This window comes from Hipposideros armiger, unplaced genomic scaffold, assembly GCF_001890085.2.
Source record: "Hipposideros armiger isolate ML-2016 unplaced genomic scaffold, ASM189008v1 scaffold_1139, whole genome shotgun sequence".
Classification (NCBI taxonomy): Eukaryota; Metazoa; Chordata; class Mammalia; order Chiroptera; family Hipposideridae; genus Hipposideros; species Hipposideros armiger.
The window spans coordinates 64,461-85,294 of record NW_017732489.1 but is presented as its reverse complement, the minus strand read 5'-3'; the positions used below and the strand labels follow the sequence as shown (position 1 = coordinate 85,294).

The following is a 20,834-nucleotide window of genomic DNA, read 5'->3' as shown; positions in this document are numbered from 1 at the left end:
CTGATATGCCAAAGTTCTTCTAAGTTCTTTCAATTGACATGCAGCAGTTGCCCTGAGACGTAAACAACCAGGTTTTGTCCAGGCCATAGGAAGGTTTCTGAACCTCTTTTCCTGCTTCTGGGTTCATCTACCAAAGTGAGGGGTCATGATAAGGTTCACATAAACTTGTGCAAGATGCACATGACTTTCCTTGCTGGCAGCCGCTGATCCAGGGCTGAGCTCACTTCTGAGACTCAGAGCGGTTCTGTGACTCCTGGAAAGTACTCAATGACCTGCAGACAGTGCTGAGACCACAATCATCAGTTATCTCCACTGTGCTGCTTGCCTTTCTGGAAAACAGATGGAGAGACAGAGAGGCCGGGGAGGGGCAGGTAATTAGAGAGCTGGATACCCATACTCTCTGCAGTCAATGCTTCCACAACTCGATCTGATCATCAGGACAAAAGGTACACTAGGATACACGATACCCCGAAATGGACCCACCATCACCACTGAGCTTCTGCTGCAGCCCTGTTGGCATAAACTGTCCCAAAAGCAATGCTTTGGGGCCCCAAAAAGAGCTGCCCATCTTAGGACAGGAGTTAATGTCCATCTATCGGCACACGGCAGCCAAGCCAAGCATCCTGTCCTTGATAAGTCCCTGACCAGAGAGCCACCAAGGTGGTCAAAGAGAGGGATGAGCAGTAAGGGCAACTCCTAAGTGTTTCCAGGTAAAGCAAGTCCTCGTCCCAGTCTCCAGCATCTCCTTATTAAAATGATGTTGTCTTTCCCGGATTTACTCTGACTTCACCTTTGCTATCTAGAGCCTGAAGCTCAGCCAGGGTTGCAGTAGTCTTCAGCTACACGCTGCTGTTTGCTGGGACACCTGATTCTGCTTCTACAAACCTGGTGAGTGCATGTCTGGGCAGAATTTTGGCTTCTTGAGCACAGGTGGTTAAAGGAAGTTGCTAGTGAAGGCTTCAGACAATGGTATTCATTGTCTGAACGATATGCTCAATGATATTCAGACAGAATATCATCCTGACATCAGCCAAGCCATTTTAGAAAAATGGCCAAAAGGGAGACCAGGGTAAATTTGGTGCAGCACCAGCTGTCCCCTGCCCACAACTGGACGGGTCAACGTTTGCTGATGATGCAAAGTGCCGGCACGATTTCCACATGAGGTGATACTTCCCAGCTCCAGATATTCTGGGAAAACATTTAAAAATATCCAGGAATCTCACTCTGAATTCACCATCAGTGTGCTGCGGGCAGGACCCGGGCCTCCTAAGAGCACACACACACTTCCAAAGGGGCTCCAGCTTGATTTGGCTTACCTGCAATGTCTTCAGGGCAGGTGTCCAAGCCCCTCCACATTTTGACAAGATGTAGCAATGTAAGTATCCCTAAGTCCCCTATGTTACACTGCAAGCACAGTGCCTATGCCTGGGCAGGGAGGACAAGCATCTCATGGGAGAGGAGTGCCAAGACCGATCTCCAAGTCAGGTGTGCACTCACACCTTCTCTTCCATGTCTGCCATGTGGTGACAGCAATGGCAAGGGACCTTCCCACCGCTGGCCACATCACCCAGCTGGGGAGGGAGATGGGGAGACAGATACTAGAGAATGGCCAAGGTCGTGTTCACCAGGTGTGGTGTGACCGCAAGTGCCAGCTACCCCTGGCGTTGGGAAGCAGTGACGTCTCCTCTTCTCTGAAAAGGCATCAGATTGGGTGACCAGAATGATCTACCTGAGGCCTAAAGCGTCACAAGGTGATGTCTGACGCCCAGAGGGTCATTTGCAGCATCCTTGCACCTCAAGCTCTCCTTGTCAGGCTACCTGACCCTCTCTTTAGCTGTGCTACATATATTACTTTTTAAATTAAAATAGGAAGTCTAACATGAATATTAATTCAGCAAGTTTCTATGTACTTGAGTTAGTGGGAACAATGCCAAGGAGTCTGAGGAACCCAGGGCAGATGCTTCTCATATGTAGGGTCTCTTCTTTCATGGCAAGGTCCCTCCAGCCTGCGGGGAGAGATCAAGTGGTCGCTTGCCCGTGTCCTGAGCTTTCCTCAGTGCAGGTAACCCCACTGGCTTCTCATGTGTGGGATGAATTGAGATTTGAACTACATCACCTGGGAGAGCTTTTGAATCCAAGGATGACGTGACCTTCTGGTTAGATAGGCGCTTTGGTGTGCTGTGTGAGTGGGGGTCTCCCAACATTTGGGGGGGGGACTTGAGACACACAACCTCGTGGGGTTCAGTTCCAAATCATTGCCTTTGTGTCTTATTTAGGATGATTTTACAGGTAAGACACCAGTAAGTAGAGCAATGTTCCTGTTTAGACCACATTTGAAGCAGGTGAGGGAAACTTCCACTGCAGGGCCTCGGGCAAGAGCCAAGTGCAGGAAGGTGGGGCAAAGGTGCAACATGGCTTTGAATTAGAATTTTCCCCTCTTCCTGGCAGATCAATACAAAAGGCAGACTATTTACAAACGAAGAGTCCTGATATTTATTTCTTGTTCAGGGTATGACCAAATGGTTTTATTGCATTTACTGCTCCTGAGTGGATAGGTGTCTACACAGGCACAGTAATCAGAATTATAAAGCCTTGTGGCTCTTCCACTTGGTTTTTGGCAGTGATATCTCAATGTGACAATGACATGGGTGACAAGGAGCCTTGCTGCCTGCCGATGGACGTGACAAAACACCAAATGCCTACCTGGTGGCTTGGATCCGGCCACCGCCACTCCCTGGCTGACATTGCCAGTCTTCCAGGAACAAAAAGACCATTGGTTTAATTGCTCAAGGTTTCACTGTCACTATCAGTCTCAGCCCAGAAGTCCAGGCCACAAACTTTCAAGCTATTGTCGGACACCTGCCCTGGAAGCAGAGGCTTTGGTCTGAATGCTGTTTCCAGTGGAGTGGACAGCAAGCCAACCTGAGTTTGCTGACTCATCTGTAAACCGGGGATGAGGGCAGTGTCGCCAGGCTACCTGGTGCTGTGAGTTGAATTGTCTACCCACCCTCAAAATTCATGCTCATCATCCTAACCCCAGTGCACCAGAATGTGACCTTCCTTGGAAATATGGGCATCACAGGTGTTCTATTTAAGAAGGGGACATACTGGATTGGGGAGGGGAGTGATCCAATGACTGGTGTCCTCTAAAAAGGGGAAATTTGGAGACAGGCATGACCACCGGGACACCAAGTGAAGATGAAGGCTGAGATGGGGTGATGCTTCTACAAGGAACACCATCGACTGCCAACAACCACCAGAAGCTGGGGGACAGGCATGGAGCATGTCTTCCCTCACAGGGACTCAGCCTGCCCTGCCCTTGACCTTGGACTTCCCACCTCAGTTCCAGCGATGTCTCTGCTGTCCTAAGCCACCCGTTTTTGGTATTTGTTAAGGCAGCTCTAGCAAATGAACACAACCAGCATGCTAAGTGAATGGACACTCACGGTTGTTTGCGCTGCCCCAGGCATGACCGAATGGGAAGGGGAACTTAAGTGCCTTTCAAATGAGGACAACTCCACTGCTACCCCACAACCACTAACGGGAATCCTCAGGGTACAAAGAAACATTTGGGCAGGGTGCGCAACACACAGTTTAAAATGTGGGCATTGCTCTTGGTGAGCTCGCAACCCCTAAGCAGCAGCCATGGTCACAAATAAAAGGGTGACACGGTTCCCCATCGCGAGGAGCTGCGACCCTGAAAGGGCTGCCTGATAATCGTGGATGTTCTTTGAGCCAGATAGTGACGGGGACTCAGACTTCTGATGACATAGCAGACTTGGCGTGCCTGGCCCTGCTCCCCACGTGCCCACCATCCCACCTACCAGCTTCTTGCTATCAGATGGGAAGTGCAGCTACCCTGGAACCCCAGGATGGGGGTGTGGGTGTTGACAGGGCAAGGTGGAGTGTAGTGAGTCAGTGGCAAGGGGTGGACCCCAAGGGGTCACCTGGTGGTGGCCCAGTCCCTCTGCCCGCTTGGGAAGCGCTGGACTGGGTTCTCTTGGCCTAGAAACGCAGGGCGAGTCAAAGCTGGTGGTAACACGCCTTCCGCCCTTTTTGGCACAGCAGTGACAGAAGAGCTTAGTTGGCCAGTATCTCATTTCTACCTGAGAGCAAAGGGCAAGAGGATGTGGTCTGTCCTGGGACAGGTGTGTCTTGGGGTGGGGGTGTCCGGGGCCACTCAGTAGGAGTTCAGTGCCTGCTTGGAGCGGCGCTTCATGTGCAGGCGCTGGTGGCGCAGGAGGTCGGAGTTGTGCGAGAAGCTTTTGACACAGTACCGGCACCGGAGGGGCCGCGCCTCATTATTCATGTGTGCACTGCTACGGTGCCGGGCCAGGTGTTCGGGCCGCTGGAACACCTTCCCGCAGTCACAGCACTGGACATTGAGCCGGGTCCGGCCCTTGGCCAGCAGCGCATCAGGGTCAGGGCCCCCACCTGTCGGACCCGCCTCCCCCTGCTCGCCGCCCCCCAGCGGCAGGTGGACCCGCCTATGGCAGAGCAGGTGAGAGTTGAGGCGGAAGCTCTTCCCGCACGCACCGCACCGGAAAGGTTTCTGGGCCTCGTGGGCCTCTAGGTGCCCGTCCAGGTCCTCACTGTCACTGAACAGCTCCCCGCACACCGAGCACTCGTGCAGCTTCTCCTGCTCCCTGCGGCTGCGCAGGTGCCGGATGAAGTTGACCCTCCAGCGGAAGACCTTCCCGCAGTTCGGGCACACGTAGGTCTTCCCGGAGGTCTGTACTTCACCCCCCGCCAGTGCACCACTCTGCTGGGCAGCGGGGAGGCTGTGCTGCTTCTCCGCTGGGCTCCGCCGCTCGTCTGTGCAGTAGGGGCCCAGCTGGGAGTCTTCGTCCCCAGAGCTGGACAGGACAATCTCAATGGTCACCTCCTCATCCAGGCCGTTCTGGGGGGTGGGTGCATCACCTCCAGCTGCAGAAAAGCCATGTGCAGGTCAGTGGTGCTGCCCAGGCCACACCCCACCCCTAAAACTCCACTTCCCCTTCCCCCAGGGAGATGCTTTTGGTCCAGAAAGCCACATCTTACAAGGCTGTAGCCTATTAGAGAACACGTGCACTGTGCCAACCCTCCTGGGTAGGGCTCTCTTACCCTGCCCTGCCCTTTTCCCCGAAACACCAGCCCCAATCCTTTTTCTTTTCTGGCCACTGAGACCCCTCCAAGCTCTAGGAGTTTGTATTTATCTGAGTAAAGTCTCGACAATGCACACATAAGTTGTTCCCAGATATAACCGATGATATATTATTTGCCACGTTATACATATTGCAAACTTGGTGACACACCTAAGGGTTGAGGCAGGGTTGTTCAACTGTCCCAGACTGCCCAGGGTCATCTCTCCCTCAGTGTCACATCTGAGGCCTGCCAGTGGCCACCAACGGCAATAGGAAGAGATGTCCTGAACTTGACAACCTGGGCTAACTCGATGGACCCCAAGTCTGTCACGTTCAGAGGAGGTACCATGGGGAGCAGGTGGGTAGGCCGCCAGGCACCTGGTGTGAGGTCCTGGCCTGCAGCCTAGAGCCCATCACAAAGCTCCCCTCGGTCCTCTGTTTCCTCACTTTTTGAAATGTGGGGCTCTCAGGTCTACACCAGGGGGCAGTGGTGCTGCACCCTTCAAGACATTAGTTATTATCTTGACTGGACCTTAGTAAATCATAACTAACAGGAACATGGTTATTCTGGACTTAATTTCTACAGGGAGGAGGGTTCTGGCAGGTTCGGTAACCTGAGGGCAGGTGGAGCTGGACAGAGGCAGAAATACAAGGCAGGGCCAGGGCCGAGGAGGTGTGTCCATCAGAAGACAGGGCAAGGGGGTTGGGGAGAATGCGAGTGGGGAGTGGGAGGAAGACTTGAAGACATGGAGAATTCTCAGTCTACCCATATTGTACAAAGTGGGAGAGCACCAAGGGTGTGACTGGACAACCATGGCTCTAATCAACCATGTCAGGAGAAGCCAGGAATGGAGGTGAGGTAATCAGGAGAGATCTATAGGCGACCCTCTTGTCTGATGGTCTGGACCCATCAGACCAGAGGGTGGAGTGTTAAAGGCTGAAATGCATCCCGTAAATATTCCTATTATGTTTAAGTCCTAACCCAAATACCTCAGGATGTGAACACATTTGGAGTTAGGCTCTTTCAAAAGGTAATTAAGTTAAAATGAGATCATTAAGATGGGCCCTAATCCAACTGGCATCCTTACATGAGATGAAAATACAGACACACAGAGAAGGCCTGTGAGAGTACAGGGAGGAGGCGGCCGTCTACACACCAAGAACAGAGGTTGCAGAAGCCCACCCTGTTGACACCCTGATCTCAGACTTCCAGCCCTCTGGACTGTGAACAATCACTTCCTGCTGTTTGAGCCACCCTGTCTGTGGTACTTTGTTAAGGCAGTCTTAGGAGAGTAATATAGTGCCTACGGGATGACATCCTCTCAAATCAGCTAAAGTGATCAAAAACAGATGCAGAGTTTCTAAAGGGGAATAAGCAACCAACTGTGCTGCTGTGGACCAGTCACACAACAGTATGAAGGGCTCCTAGTAGATGAGCTGAGATTCCGAGGTGTGCCCAAAACACCATACAGAGTAAAGCCAGGGAGCGCTCAGCTCACCAATGAGGAGTACAGAACGGGCTGTGTGGGGTGTGAGAGGGGTCCCCTGAATTGGCTGTTAGGATAACAGTAGGGAAATGGGCAAGAGTTATGGGCCTGTGTGCTTTTATGTTTATTAAATCATGTCCTCAACAATAAGCCCATAAGAGCTATGATTCCTGTCTCTGTTACAGGGGAAAAAATTAAAGCAGAGTGAAAGTTGCCAAAGGTTTCTGGAGAACTGAGCCCAGTCAGGGGAGTGGGGGCACTGCTCAGGCTGGCAAGTACTTCTCAAGGGCACCTGTGGGCTGGAGGGGCCAAGGGGAAAGCAGGGAGGACAGGAAGCCAGATGTGAAAAACACAGAATGACAAAGGCATTATCAAAATCCATTCTTACAGTGTTAGGATGGGGAGGCTTTCTTGCAAGACATAAACAAAAAGATGAATAAATGTATCTACATTTCAAACATGTGAAAAGGAATTTATGTGCTGAAAGACTCACAAGGTTTAAAAAAAACAAGGGAGGAATTATGTTCAAATAAGAGACAATGGGTTTGGACCCACAATTCTGATTTCACAGAAAAGGCAGGTGTTGGCTCGGTGATGTGAAATGAGAAGTCTGGCCTGGGCCTGACTGCCCAGGGTCACCTCTGCAGTCGGACCTCACAGCCTGAGTGTGGACCCTGGGCGAGCGAATTTAGATCGCGTGCCTCAGTTGCAGGATGGAGACATCACAGTTCCCTTCAGGGGCCGAGCATTTCTGTCCATGAAAATGCATATGTTCAAGGCCTAATCCTCAGTGAGGTGGTGTTAGGAGCGGGGAGCCTTTGGTTGGTCATTAGGTCTAGATGAGTCTTGAAGGTGGCCCTGTATTGGGAAGTGACCTCATAAGAGGAGACACCAGAGCTCCCCCAGCACACACTAGGGGAAGGCCATGAGTGCACGCGGGCACGTGGCCAGACGGCAGCCTCTACAAGCAGGAAGAGCCTGCACCATTCACAGGCTACATAGGCACCTTAACCTTGAACCCTCCCACGTCCATAACGGTGATAAATTTGTTGTTTCAGCCGCCCAGCTCTGGCTGTTGCTGGATGAGTCATGCCCATGGTCAGCACCTATCTCAGAAGGTCTGTACGGACACAGTGCACAAGGTTGCGTGAGAACACTACACTGAGGCCTGGGACATACAGAGAGCTTGTCCAGCATGATGGGGGAAGGGCAAAAACAGAAACAAGGACTAAACAACAGCACCTACCTGGTCTACAGGGAAAACACAACAAACACAAGTGAGTCCATCTCAGGGAAGTGTTAGAATGTGCTGATGGAACAGGTGGGGGCATCCTGCATGAGTCCCCATAGCAATGGGGACAGGAACCCCTCACCTGCTGTCAGAGGATGTGGACAGGAGCTACCCAAATAACAACGGCGCCTGTTCTTTGAAATCCATCACCTATCCTGTGCACTGGGCGCCTTGCCGTGTCACAGATTTTGTGTCAGAGCCCAGGAAAGGGAGAGCGAAGCTGCAAGCTCCCTGTGGTGTAGCCACACACCCTCCAAAGCCTGAGACAGGCGGTGGGCAGGCAGAGGGTAGCACAAGCATCATCAAGCCCGACTGAGACGGGCATCTGTGCATGGCCACCCGCGCCCTGGGGAAGAGCCATCCTCCTTCTGGATCTGCTGTGGGTTTACGTAAACGTGAAATCCCTTTTGTCTACACACAATAGGGCAAACACAGGTGGTAGTGAGCTCTGCCCAGAGATAGGTGCAACTACCACAATACCAGGCCAATCTTGCCTCTAAAACACATCTCTGGTAAAACAGATTGTGCATGAGTCAGTCCCCACAGCTGTGGAAAATCTCTGTGACACAGTGGGTTCAAATAAGAACCAGAGACATAATACTGTATGTCAACTGTAATTGAAAAAAAAATTTTTAATAGAGGAAAAAAAATGAAAGAATCAGAGAGCAGGGTTTGGTGCTTGGAAGAACACATGAACCCCGAGGATGTTGAAGATGGCCACGTTAGCCTCGGCCACTGGAAGCGGTGACTTTTGGCAACACACGTGCACATATTGGCTCCCCGTGAGGGCAGGTGGGGCACACCCTCCAGAGTCCCTTTCGCTGTAGCATTCTGCAATGCTGCTCTTCAGTTCCAAGACTGTTCTGGACTCTAGCACACTCCTATGTGGCAAACCACGCTGCCTCACACCTGCTTCACCCGCAAGGGGAATAGGAGGGGACTGGAACTCAGCTGGAAGACCCTGGCAAAAGGGAACCAACGTGAGCAGCTGACAAACCCCAGGAGCGGCTGCAGAGACCTCTGAGAGTTCAATTCCTGACCACTCACCAGCACACGCACCACACACATGCAGCATACCAGACATGCCATCCCCATGCCCACATGCACATGCCGATGGCACTACATGCACCCCTCATACCCTCCAGGCCGTCCTTACCTGGGCAGTTGCTCTGAGTGAGCGCTGTCTGCTCACAGGCCTGGAACTCTTGCAGCTCATCCCGTTTTCTTCTTTCTTCAACCTGGAACGGCTGGAGACTTGGAAAGTCTTTCCAGAGAAGAAAATAGGAAAGTTGGTTTGTCCTGCAGCTACAGCACCACTTGGGGAGGCATCTTAATAGACACTTGGCTGGAATCTGAGGCAGCCCTGGGCTCCCTCTTGGGTGTCCCTTAGTGTTTGTAAAGTGAATGAGTCTGCAGGCAACACGGGTTCTGAAGCTAGTTGGAACCAATGTGGGTCCTGGTTTCTCTCCATCACCTAACTGTGAACCAGTCACTGCCGTCCCTGTAGTCACTTCCACTTGTGTGGTGGGACTCCCAGAGGCCCCAGTGCCCCTCACAGATGCCGCATAAATGCAGCTTGCAGAGCCGTCGTGTCCCAGTGTCTGGTTGAGGGAGTGTGACCCCACACCCATTCTGCAAGGAGTTGGGGAGGAGGCAAGACATGCTCTACCAAGACAGAATCCAGGTGGCAGAGGGCTGCACAGAGATGGCAGGGAGCAGCCAGCCTCCAGTTGCCCCCCTGTTCTGGAGTCGTGACTCACCCAAGCAGGGGGGCTGGGTGGCCTCCTTCCCCTGGAGGTCCTGCAGCTCCGGAATGCACGGCTCGTTCTCCTCGCCCTGGGAGAGATCCAGCTGGGCAGCTGGGTCATCTGCTCACAGAAAAGTAGGGGACACACATTCCTCAGTGATCTGAAGGGACACATGACAGGCCATGGCAGTAACAGGGCCATACAGGGAGGCCAGGAGGGAGCAGTGGGCATGGGTCAGCTGTCAGGTCACCAGGTTAGAGGGCCAGAAGTGAAGAGGCCACAGGAGAGAATGACAGAGAAAAGTGGATGCACCTGAGTGTGTTACATTTGGCTCTGTTTGCAAAGCACTGGTAAGCCTGAGATACATGTGATAGCGGCAGGTGACAGCCCATCTGCTAAGTGTCCTTGGGACCACTGGGTTCAGGTGACCACCCGTCAGGGTTGGGGGGTGGACCGCAAGATCAGATGTGGGCCCCCAGGTCCCTGGTCTCAGGGGTGGGGGAGGGGTCTTACTGGGCGGCAGCGAGACCCCGCAGTCCTCTCCGATGATGAACTCCCCATAGAAGCCAGTCTGGGCGGGATCTAGAAGGGACCAGTCCTCTTCCGAGAAGCAGAAGATCATGTCTTTGAAGGGAGAAACCCGGTTCTGAAACCAGAGAACAGGGAAGCCTCAGTCTGGGGACCAGCTAGGGACAGAGACTACCAACAAGGGTGCAAGCTGGGGCTAAGGACAAAGGCCCCACAACACGTGCAGCCAGAAGTAAGTCAGAAGGCTGCTCCCCAGCTCGCCTGACATCCACGTGATTGGTTCCTATCCTGCCAGCTTTGGTCAAATCGAAGCCGCGATGCCGAAGAGTGAGCAGGGCGCATGCGCAGTCCCAGGCCAGCGACGGGGAGCGTCCGCAAAGTTACAGTGCGCTCAGCCCGCCATGCGGACACTCCCATTTCTGATTTATTTTGCGCGTGTGCAGCGTGAGGTCTATATGAGCTCCTTCATAGCAGCATTGATGATCATAGATAATACTATCAATAGAAATTGATCACAGATGAAGACTGAAGACGAGCTCTGTGCCCATCAAGAGAGCGCTGATTAATTCCGGGACATTCTAATGGGGACGAGCTCAATCCCATTGAGGGAACAAGGGCCTCTTCACTGAGGAGGAAGCCCTCCAGGTGTGTCATATGAAAAGCACCTGTGTACAAGGTGGTCTAGGCCCCACACGCAGTGTGTCCAGAAGTCTGTAACGGCGGTGGCTTCACAGCTTTGCGGGACCTGGGATTACGCGTGGCAGGGACTTTTCTTACATGGAACATGGGAATGTATCAAATTAATTTTAATTAAAAAAATGATGGCATATCCATATAATACCAGGAGGCCATAAAAATTAAGTCTTGGGCCTCCCGAGTGGCTTAGCAGGTTAAGAGCGTGAGCTCTGAGCAACAGGGTCACCGATGTGATTCACACATGGGCCAGTGAGCTGCGCCCGAGCTGAGCTGCTGCTGAGTGGCTGGATGGAGACTGGACTTGGAGCTGAGTTAGCTGCGCCCTCCACAACTAAGACTGAAGGACAACAACTTGGCTGTTCCCCTTCTCCAATTCGCCAACACTGTTCCCTTGCCCCAATTCCCCAATAAAATCTAAAAAAATAAAATAAATAAGTCTTTTACAGAATGGAAATGTCTTTGACAGTTGAAGCATGAAGCTAGGGTCTCAAACTTCCTGTAAATATGCATATTAATATTACAATAGGTTGATAGTAACAATATGTGTCACTGAAAAATTATTCACTTCATAATGATCTGGAACTTTGATTACTTGATAGAATATTTGGGAGAAGATGTAAAAGATGGAAAACTGGTCTAGTTGATATTTGTTTGTACCAACTTCTAATCCCAGAAGAACAGAAACACACATAGTATCTCTACTAAGCATTCTCTGGATATTGGCTTAACAAGGCACATGTTTTCTGCAAAGTGTTTCAATCAGAGCATTTACAATAAAATTCCACTTTTGTTTTTTTATAAAACGTAACTCCTTTATATAGTCAACTGGAAAGGACTTCAAAATAATATTGTATAACATTATCTGTTTAAAGAATGAATAAGTTCCTATTTTAAACACATAACCTCACATCTGTCTAGCTGTCTGAAAGATCACAGATTACTTGTCTGGTTTCCCTGGGGGACGGGGACAAATGTGGGTGGACACTGCTGGGAAAGGAGTTTTCAGTGTATGTCCTCTGCTGCCTTGGACTCTTCCTCCCCTACCTACACACTTTTTTTTTTTTTTGTAGCTGAGCCATCCTGCCACCTGTTGGCTTCAGCGGCAGCTCAGCTCAGGCCGGGAATCGAACCGGCGACCCTGTTGTTGCTCAGAGCTCGCATTCTTTAGCGAGCTCTTAACCAACTGAGCCACTTGGCTGGCCCTACACTTTTTGATTTTTCAAATTAAACTTAGAAACAACAGACAGTAAAACAATGAGCATGAAGGGTACAGAGCCTTGGGACTAGATGTGTCATGTTAACATTTTGCCTGTTTGTCATATTTCACCCCCTCACATGTGTGGTGGGTGGGCATATTTCTTTATCATCTGGATCACTGTGGGGCTGCAGGCACCATGATATGTTACCCCAACATGCTTCTGAGTGAATCTTCTAATAAAAAAGTTATTCTCCCATAGCAGCACAACTTCCTATGGCACCATGGTTCTCATCCAAGGGGAACTGATTTTGCATCCAGAGCACATGTGGCAATGCCTGAGACATTTTTCATGACTGGGGGTGGGCACTACAACATCAATAGGCTGGAGGCCAGAGATGCTGCTCAAGACCCCACAGTGCCCAGGAAAGCCCCATGTGACAAAGACCTATCCAGCCAAAACGTCAATAGAGCCATGGTCTAGAAAATGCTCTGCCAACACCTGAAAAAATTAACACCAGTTCAATATCATTGAGTATCTTTTGAACTAAGAAATAGTATTACCTTTTCAAGAAAAAAAAAAATGCCAGTTCCACAGGTGACTGTGACAAGAAGACAGGAAATTGCTGGGTTAAAGCTTTCTAATGAGTCCTAGAAATCTTGTTAAATATAAATTGTATCTTTAAATGTCAATCATCAGGTATACAAGTGAAATTCAACAGACCTATGTCTTCATGACAATAGTCATATGCTTATAAATACTTGTTTCGTTTGGCTTACATCCAACTGATTAGAAAAGATGAGATTAAGTGCAACGCTCCCTCCCCTGAGTCTTTGGGGATATAGGAATACAGGCCTGGGGAAATGCACATTTCTGGACAGTTTGGGGAGATTTGGGGAGAATGTAATAGAAGCACACCCTGTGACCCAGTAATCCCACTTCCAGGACATTTTCTGAGGTACATGCAAAGATGTGTGTAAAAAAACGTAGAACACACCATTTGGTAGAATCTCGTGTGAGGTTTCTTTTCTTCTTTAAGCTTTTCTCTAGTGTCTGAAGACTTACCCTGGGCATGGATAATTTATGTCTTATTAAAAGTTGAAACAAAATACTGTCCATGCACCTATATAAAAATACAAAAACTAACAGGTTACAGTGTTTGCCTCCGGTTTTCTGTGAAAGGGCGTTGGGGGTGGGTCACAGGTGGAATGTGGTCTCAGCTTCTCCTGGCCCCAGTCCCACCTCCAGACCTTCCCAGAGTGGGTTGCAGTCCAGGTTTGGTGCTTACATTCAGTGCATACCCTTTAAACTCCAACTACATCTGAATATAGCTTAACATGATGTCACAGGACTGCACTGCAAGTTTTTAAATGTTGAATTTGCATTACACCCCCGTTCTGTTTAAGGTTTATTCATACACATATATGTATATCCAGTTTATTGAGGTTTTGTCCCCTCTTCTAGCAACAGTGTTTTAGGTTTTCCCAGTACAGATGCTCCTCTACCTAGATAGGGTTACATCCCGGTAAGACCACCCAAAGTTGAAAACATCCTAAGTCGAAAATGTATTTGATACCATGCTGCAGAGTACCGCTTGCTGACCCAGGGAAGGCAGGCTAGTGGGGAGCTGAGCGTGCCCAGCACGAGAGCACCTACTGTACATGCGCAAGGCAAGCCAGGGAAAGAGTCCAAATTAAAAATCTAAGTACGGTTTCTATCGAGTACCTATCACTTTCCTACCATGGTTAAGTCAAGAAACCGCAAGTCCGGGATCGTCTGTACTTTGCTACTACAAGCAACAAACAGTTTGATGAACCCTCTCATCTGTCTCTCTATCCACGTGCAAGTGTGAGTGCGGGATACATACGTAGAAGGAGAGTTACTGGGCCACCGGGAACCATCTTCACCAATACAAAATACTGACCATTGTTCGAGTGGAGCACCTGAGCTATGCTCGCTGCGCGGCCACCAACACTGGGTTCTGCCAGCAGACCTCGGTTCCAGCCCTGCGCCAGGAGCCCAGCGATCACAGCCATGGAAGGATCCTTGATGAGCATCCTTCATGCGTTCACTGGCTCGTACGGTTTTTTCTTCTTGGAGATCCTTGTTTATTTCCTTTGCCCACTTTTCTATTTTCTAATGAGTTGTTTTTCCTATTTTTTAACCAGCTTGTTTTAAATTGTAGATATACTTCACTATTAAAAGAGAAAACATTTCAATTTTAAAATTTAAAAAGATTCTAGGGCTGGCCAAGTGGCGCGTTGGTTAAGAGTTGGCTTGGGACGCCAGCTCTGAGCAGCAGAGCCCCAGTTCAGATCCCACATTAGGGCCAGTGACGCTGTGCCCTGTACAGCTAACATGGTGAACAACAGCTCAACCTGGAGCTGGGCTCCCGTGAGTTGCTGGCGACGGAATAGGCTGCAGTGAAGCTGCAGTGGGCGGCCATAAGCTACCGTGAGTGGCTGGCAGCTGGTGTGAGCGGCCAGCAGCCAGCATGAGATGCAAAGAGCCACTGTGAGCAGCCATCCAGTGGCTGGCTACCAATCTGCCTCACTTGGAAAGAGTGCAATGATAATACCAACATGGGCCAGTGAAGCGACGTCCTCCACAACTAGACTGAAGAACAAAAGGCCAGCAACTTGTCTGTTCCCCTCCAATACCCCAATAAAATCCTTAAAAAAAAAAAAGATTCTAAATGTGTTGCAATAACTTTATGGTGGTATAAATAATCAGTAATATTAGTGGCATGGGATGAACTGCAAGGAAATGTTTAAAAATTAGTATGGTTATAATTTTGATAAAAGAGCTGCAAAATCAAATGTGGCTTTGAAACAAAAATATACCAACACAGCAGAGAAGAAAAAGTCCAGAAACAAAATTTGGTACACATAAAAATTTAATCTATATAAAAAAAAATAGAACCCTAATCAAGAGAAAGATGGTTTTTATCCAATGTATCTGATGTAGTTGGTTGACTATTTAGAAATGAAACTAGATTCTGATCCTTGATATTAACTAATATAGAAATAAAAACCGTAAGAGTACCAAAAAGAAAAGCTTTCCTCAGAAACTAAAAACAGAAGAATGACGTTCATATAAAAATTATAAATACCTCCAGTAATTAAAACAACATGAATGAAATTAAAAGACCAGTGACAAACTGAGAACAAATGTACACCATTTATGAAAGGCAAAGAAGACTTAAAATATACAAAGCCCTTATAACACAATTGAAGAGCCTTTCATCCCAATTTTAAAAAGGGAGAACCAAGAGAGTAAGTATTTTAAAACATATGAAAAAAGTTCACACTCATTGGTACATTAAAATACTATTATCAATCATTGGTTTTATGAAGATTCAAAAAGAAAGGTAATAAAATTTCAATAATCATCTTGTCATTATACATAAAACTGTGTTAGAAACACTTTAAATACCTTGGCTTAGAAACCAAAATTCCCAAAACCCAATCAGAAAATCCTCTGGAATCTTCAGAAAAACTGCCATCCAAATAAAAATTAACAAGGTTGCTGGATAGAAGGTCAACGTACCAAAATCAATTGTATTTCTATATTCTATATATGAACAATTAGAAGGTGAAATATACATAAAGACCACTTACATAGCATCAAAAGCCATGGGATTAAGGAAAATGTTTATAACATATGTGCCCCACCTGAACGCTGAAGAACCAAAGAAATGAAAGATTTAACATGTTAAGATATGAATTTGTTCCACAATACCCTGTAGATTCAGTGTAATCCCTAACAAAAACTCCAAGAACATTCCAAAATTATATGGACATGTAAAGCACTTAGAAGCAGCCAAAAGATTTTTGAAAACTGGAGGACTCACACTACCCCACTGCAAAAGTTACTATAAAATCACAGTGGTATTGGCACAAATGGTCAAAACATAGCTCATCGAGGATGAGCCCAGATGCTCAGACATGTGTGGACAACCAATCTTTGATAAGGGTGCCAAAGAATTCAATGGGGGAAAGGAGACTATTTTCAGTGAATGTTGATAAACTAAACATCAACATAAAAAAAGGAAAGAAAGAAAGAAGAAAAAGGACCCTACCATACACAAAAAATAACTTACAATGAATCAAAGACCTAAAAGTAAAACTATAACTATAAAACTTACAGAAAAAAATTATTTGTGAGCTTGGGGTACACAAAGATTTGTTAAGACACAAAAGGCATAAATGATACAAGAAAAAAAATTGATAAATTGTACCTCCTCAAAATTAAAGATGTTCGATCTTCAAAAAACATCATTAATACAATAAAAAGCCAGGTCGGCCAAGTGGCTCAGTTGGTTGAGTTGGCTTGGTAGCGCGAGCTCTGAGCAAAGGGGACGCCAGTTCGGTTCCCAAGTGGGCCAGTGACACTGCGCCCAAGTTGAGCTGCCAACAGGTGGCGGGATGGCTCAGCTGGTGAGAGCACATGCTCCTAACAACGGGACTGCCTGTTCGATGGTGGGCTACGCCTGCCCACAACTAAGACTGAACTTGGCACCTTGAACTGAGCTGCAAACCCAGGAGGCTCAGTGGATAGAGCATGCGCTCTTAACAACAAGGCTGCCAGTTCGACTCCCGCATGGGATGGTGGCTATGCCCACCCACAACTAAGACTGAACTCAGCACCTTGAGCTGAGCTGTCGCCTGGATAGCTCAGTGGATAGAGCGTGTGCTCTTAACAACAAGGTTGTTGGTTCAACTCCTGCATGGGATGGTGGCTGTGCCCACCCGCAACTAAGATTGTAACACAGCACCTTGAGCTTGGAGGCCACAAGCTGCCGACAGGCAGCCAGATGGCGACTGGCGCCCTCCACAGCTAAGATTCAGGAGCAACAGGTTGGCTGGTCCCCTTCCCCAATTCCCCAACACTGTTCCCCTCCCCCAATTCCCCAATTAAAAAAAAAAAAAAAAGGCAAGCCGTAGACTGGTAGGAAATATTCCCAATATATACANAAAAGGCAAGCCGTAGACTGGTAGGAAATATTCCCAATATATACATCTGACGAAGGATTTCAATCCAAAATATGTTTCCAAAAGTTCTTAAAACAACAGTTAAGACAAGTGACCCAATAAATAGGGAAAATATTTGTATACTTCACAAACAATGCACAAATGATCCACAGTAGGTGAAGATGCTCAACTTCATTAGTCAACAAGGAAACACAAATTGAACCACAATCATATATCCACTTTAATGGCTAAAATATGTTTTTTAAAAAATGACAACACCGGGACGGCTGAGTGGCACGCTGGTTAAGAGTTGGCTTGGGACGCCAGCTCTGAGTAGCAGGGCTCCGGTTTGGATCCCACATTAGGGCCGGTGATGCTGTGCCCTCTACAGCTAAGATGGTGAACAACAGCTTGACCTGGAGCTGGGCTGCCGTGAGTCGCCGGCGACGATGTAGTCTGCAGTGGAGCTGCAGTGGGCTGCTGTAAGCTACCATGAGCGGCTGGCAGCTGGTGTGAGCTGCCAAAAACCGCCGTGAGCGGCCGTCCAGGGGCCAGTGACCCATCTGCCTCAGCCAGGAAGAGCGCAATGATCACAATACCAACATGGGCCAGTGAAGTGATGTCCTCCACAACTAAACTGAAGAACAAAAGGACAGCAATTGTCTCTTCCCCTTCCCGGATTCCCCAACACTGTTCCCCTCCCCAATTCCCCAATAAAATTAAAAAAAAAAAATGACAACCGCCTGAGTCACTGGGCAGCTTCTGTTGTGTCAGCAGCACCAAGGGCCTTGCCTCAGCATGTCCCCTGGGCTTCCTGGCCCGCTGTGAATCTGTCCTGCCCGCTGGCAGAGCTCCCTCCTCTGTCCCCTGGCTGGTTCAGGGGGTCCAGGCACCACCTGGACAGCTGGACCTGCGGACCGGCCCGCGCCTAAAGGAGATGATGTCATGAGGTACCTGCCTTACTTCTGCGGTGGTCAAGTGGTGTGGGGCTTTGGCCACGACTCCAAGCAGCTGGGTACCCCCACAGCTAACTCTCCTGGGAAGTAGTAGAAAATATATCAGTTGATGGATCCACTGGCATTTATAATGGTTGGTCCAGTGGAACTGTCCACACCATGGTAGCAAGCATAGAATGGAATACAAAGACGCCCATGGAGACCCACATGCATCCCTTCAAAGAGGTCGTCTATGGGGAAATCCCCAATGTGGCCACTGTTTGCTTCCTCAGACCAGAAAAGAATGTTGATTCCTTAGAGCAGCGGTTTTCAACCTTCCTAATGCTGCGACCCCTTAATACAGTTCCTCATGTTGTGGTGACCCCCAACCATAAAATTATTTTCGTTGCTACTCTATAACTGTAATTTTGCTACTGTTATGAATCGTAATGTAAATATCTTTTTGTTTTCCGATGGTCTTAGGCGACCCCTGTGAAAGGGTCGTTCGGACCCACAGGTTGAGAACCGCTGCCTTAGAGTCACTTATTTCAGCAATTCAAGGTGATACTGAGGAAGCTAAGAAATTACTAGATTTACCAGAACATTTGAAACTCAAAGACGACAATTTCTTCCAGGTTCCTAAGAGCAAAATAATGAATGGACACTGATGAAAAAAATCATCTTATTTATTCATTCACTGTTTTCTAGTATTTTACTGCTCATAAGTATGTAGTCTCATCTTGGTTATATTTTTTAAATCGAATGTATTCCTACAGCTGTGAATTAGTTTAAACAGTACAAAGAGTTACATTATATTTCAATTGTTCAATTAAACCCATCATGCTGCAGTACTAAAGATTCATTTTAAAAATCAAGATTCTTTTTATGTAATGTGTTGATTAAAATTTACCACTAGGAAGGTCTTAAGTGTCTTGTAATGGAAATGAAATACATATAGCTATAGGTAAAAATGCAAGTCATTAGTTTGAGATGAAAACTATAATTCTTATGGTAAAATGCTAGTATGTATACACTTGTATAGCATAAGCTGCTAAAAAGGAAGGCTTATGAAAGCAAATGCATTAAACAGAGGTTTGATAGTTTATTATAAACCTAAGGGGGAAATGATACTTTGTATTTTTGATATTTTGTGCATTAATATAGTATCATAAACATGAAGACTTGTGAAATTTTTTTTTTTTTTTTTAGCTGAGCCATCCTGCCACTTGTTTGCAGCTCAGCGGCAGTGGCAGATCAGCTTGGGCCGGGACTTGAACCACTGTTGCTCAGAGCTTGCACTCTTGAGCGAGCTCTTAACCAACTAAGCCACTTGGCTGGCCCAAGACTTGTGAAATTTTAATTAGTCATTTCCTTTATGAGATCAAATCAGTGTACTCTATTCACTTTTGTTACAGTTGCCTTAGTTCTAATTGGTCTAGACACCCTCTGCCTATCATTTTTTTGTGTGTCTGTCTTTTAAAACATTAAAATAAGTCTTTTTTGAAATTCTAGGTCTCATTTTTGTGTTGTATAACACTCTCTCTTTTCAAGAGTAGATACTCAACATTTTTCTTGACTTTGGTTCTTTTTTCCTTTAAACAATTGCCAGTGTCAGGTTTTTCATTTAGAACATCTGACGACCTACAAAGGACTACATCTATCTCTACATTCCATCCCCTCACTGTGTCAACAGTGATTAAGGGCCTATCTGTATTGCATTTTAGAAAAACCCGAAAGCTTCATCTCTAGGTTTCCTCAAATTTTAAATGAACACGTAGCAGTTCATTTACATATACCAGTTAAAGAACACAGAGTACTTGTTTTCCCCAGTAGGGAAACTATTTAATAAGAGCCAATTAAGCTATGAAATAGAAAGTTATTTATTTTGAATGTAATTATATGTTCTGAGCAAACAAACTGTTGTGGTTGTATACGCACAATGTAATTTAATAAGAGTGCTTCTGGTTTGGGAGAAAGACACAAATGATAAGATTTTAGTTAAACAAAACAAATGACAATACCAGGAGATGGTGAAGACGTGGAGCAACTGGAAGTTATTCACTGCGGCAGGAGTGTAGTGGTAAATCACCACAGAAAATGGCCATTTCTCATATAATTAATCAAACACTTACCCTATGACAACCTGAACCCTAGGCCGTTACCTCAGAGAAATGAAAACATTCATCCACAAAAAGACTTGCATATGTTCACAGAAGCTTCATTCAAACAGCCAAAAATGGAAGTGACCCAAACAATTATCAACAGGTCAATGGATAAACCAACTGTGACACAGCCGTGCAATGGAATACTCAGCAATGAAAAGGAACAATTTACTGATACAACGTGAATATGCTTAAATCACTGGGCTGAGTAAGAAAAGCCTGACACAGAAGACAACATACTGCATGATTCCATTTATATAAAATTCTGGAACAAGGAAGAGTGAATCTATTGAGACAAAAAGGAGGTCAGTGTTGGCCTGGGCATGAGAGCATGGCTTCAATGCAAAGGGGCACAAGGGGAATTTTTGGGTGATGTTCCATATCTTGACTGGGGTGATGGTTACAAGTGTAGACACCTGTGAATACTATCTACACATTACAGTTAAAATAGGTGTATTGTGGGGCTGGCTGAGTGGCTCAGTTGGTTAAAAGCTCGCTCAAAAGTTTGAGCTCTGAGCAACAGCGGTTTGATGCCCGGCCCAAGCTGAGCTGCAGCTAAGCTGCCAATAGGTAGCAGGATGGCTCAGCTAAAAAAAAAAAAAATAGGGGCCGGCCGAGTGGCGCGATGGTTAAGAACTGGCTTGGGATGCCAGAGGGCCCCGGTTCAGATCCCACATATGAGGGCCAGTGACACT

At 47.4% G+C, this 20,834-nt stretch overlaps 1 protein-coding gene and 1 pseudogene across 3 annotated transcripts in view; one reads left to right on the top strand and one right to left on the bottom strand.

The window, feature by feature from the left end:
- Window positions 1-2,475: 2,475 nt before the first annotated feature.
- Window positions 2,476-20,834, bottom strand: part of ZNF496 (zinc finger protein 496) — a 39,166-nt gene continuing 20,807 nt past the window's right edge. For all 3 annotated transcript variants that reach the window (XM_019632431.1, XM_019632433.1, XM_019632432.1), the window contains exons 7-10: window positions 10,163-10,295; window positions 9,662-9,769; window positions 9,058-9,165; window positions 2,476-4,926 (exon numbers count right to left, since the gene is read on the bottom strand). In XM_019632431.1, coding sequence (XP_019487976.1) covers window positions 4,181-4,926; window positions 9,058-9,165; window positions 9,662-9,769; window positions 10,163-10,295 — 1,095 coding nt within the window. In that variant the 3' untranslated portion in view covers window positions 2,476-4,180. The remainder of the gene's footprint in view (window positions 4,927-9,057; window positions 9,166-9,661; window positions 9,770-10,162; window positions 10,296-20,834) is intronic.
- Window positions 17,879-19,240, top strand: LOC109376503 (riboflavin kinase-like; annotated as a pseudogene).